At 41.8% G+C, this 1,066-nt stretch overlaps 1 protein-coding gene across 1 annotated transcript in view; it reads left to right on the top strand.

Moving 5' to 3' along the window:
• Window positions 1-448: 448 nt before the first annotated feature.
• Window positions 449-1,066, top strand: part of endog (endonuclease G) — a 10,411-nt gene continuing 9,793 nt past the window's right edge. Inside the window, exon 1 of the mRNA XM_015402567.1 lies at window positions 449-674. Coding sequence (XP_015258053.1) covers window positions 513-674 — 162 coding nt within the window. The 5' untranslated portion in view covers window positions 449-512. The remainder of the gene's footprint in view (window positions 675-1,066) is intronic.

Here is a 1,066-nt window from a genome sequence, read left to right as displayed (position 1 = left end):
TGTGGCCTTGAGAGAGAAACAGACTAAGTGAAAACTTTTATAGTGAGTAAATATGAATATTAATATATAAATAGAGAAAGATATAAATTTTCCCACAACAATACATACAACATACAACTTAGAATAGGACACACTGGATTGAATAGATGGTTATTTTTCATCAGACAGGGAAATTAAACTGTGGAACGTGTCATTTTGAATTGTAGTAAATTTTGGATCCAGAGAAACAGGTTAATGAGGAAACTTAGTGACATGAAAATGAAACTTTGTCGGTTTATTGCAGAAGGAATCAGGAAGCAGAGGATGTCGGGTTATATTAGAATTTTTGAAACAGATTAGGTTGTATAATAGAATATCGTTTTTTGTTTGTTTTTTTTTTCTGCCATGTGGTTCACACTCCATACCAGTTGGTGGCGGTAATGCTCAACTAACGTTTTTTGCCAACCGCCATTATAACTAAAAAAGAAGAAGTTCTAGTTCAGAGCAAAAGGTTCCACTGCTGCTTCGGAACCATGAAGCTTCTGGGTCGAACCGGAGCCGCCCTGCTGCTCGGAGCCGCGGTGGGCCGCCTGCTGAGCTGCAGAACCAGAACCGAGGAGGAAGTGGGTCTGCTGGGATGGGTTCCGGTGCTCCCGGTACCGGAGCCTCTGACCGTCCGAGCCTCCGAGCTCAGCGTGAGTGTTGCACCGAGAGACCGGAGCCGGTGTGACGGGTCAGCTGGTGACAGATTAACTGCGGACCGCAGATGATACTGAAGCTTAGGTGGCCGTGTTGATGCCTGACGAAAAAATATTCCTAACGTAACAAAACATCCGAAACATCAACTGACATATCTAATAATTAATTTCTGTTTGTTTGTTTTTCAGATTAGATCGATGTGGCAAAGAACGTTTATCCACAGAAAAGCAGATAGTGCAAAGAATCCCACCCAGAGAACAGCGGCTTTAACAAGTGTAAAGAAAAATAAAGTCTGTCTCACATGGAGTCATTTCTCCTGCTGAAGCTGAAACTATAAATGAAAACCTGCAGCTGGAGACACTTTATAAATCCCTGAATGTAAATATAA

This window comes from Cyprinodon variegatus, unplaced genomic scaffold, assembly GCF_000732505.1.
Source record: "Cyprinodon variegatus isolate N-32 unplaced genomic scaffold, C_variegatus-1.0 Scaffold1367, whole genome shotgun sequence".
NCBI lineage: Eukaryota > Metazoa > Chordata > Actinopteri > Cyprinodontiformes > Cyprinodontidae > Cyprinodon > Cyprinodon variegatus.
The sequence above is the reverse complement of the archived record's forward strand: the minus strand, read 5'-3'. Positions and strand labels throughout refer to the sequence as shown.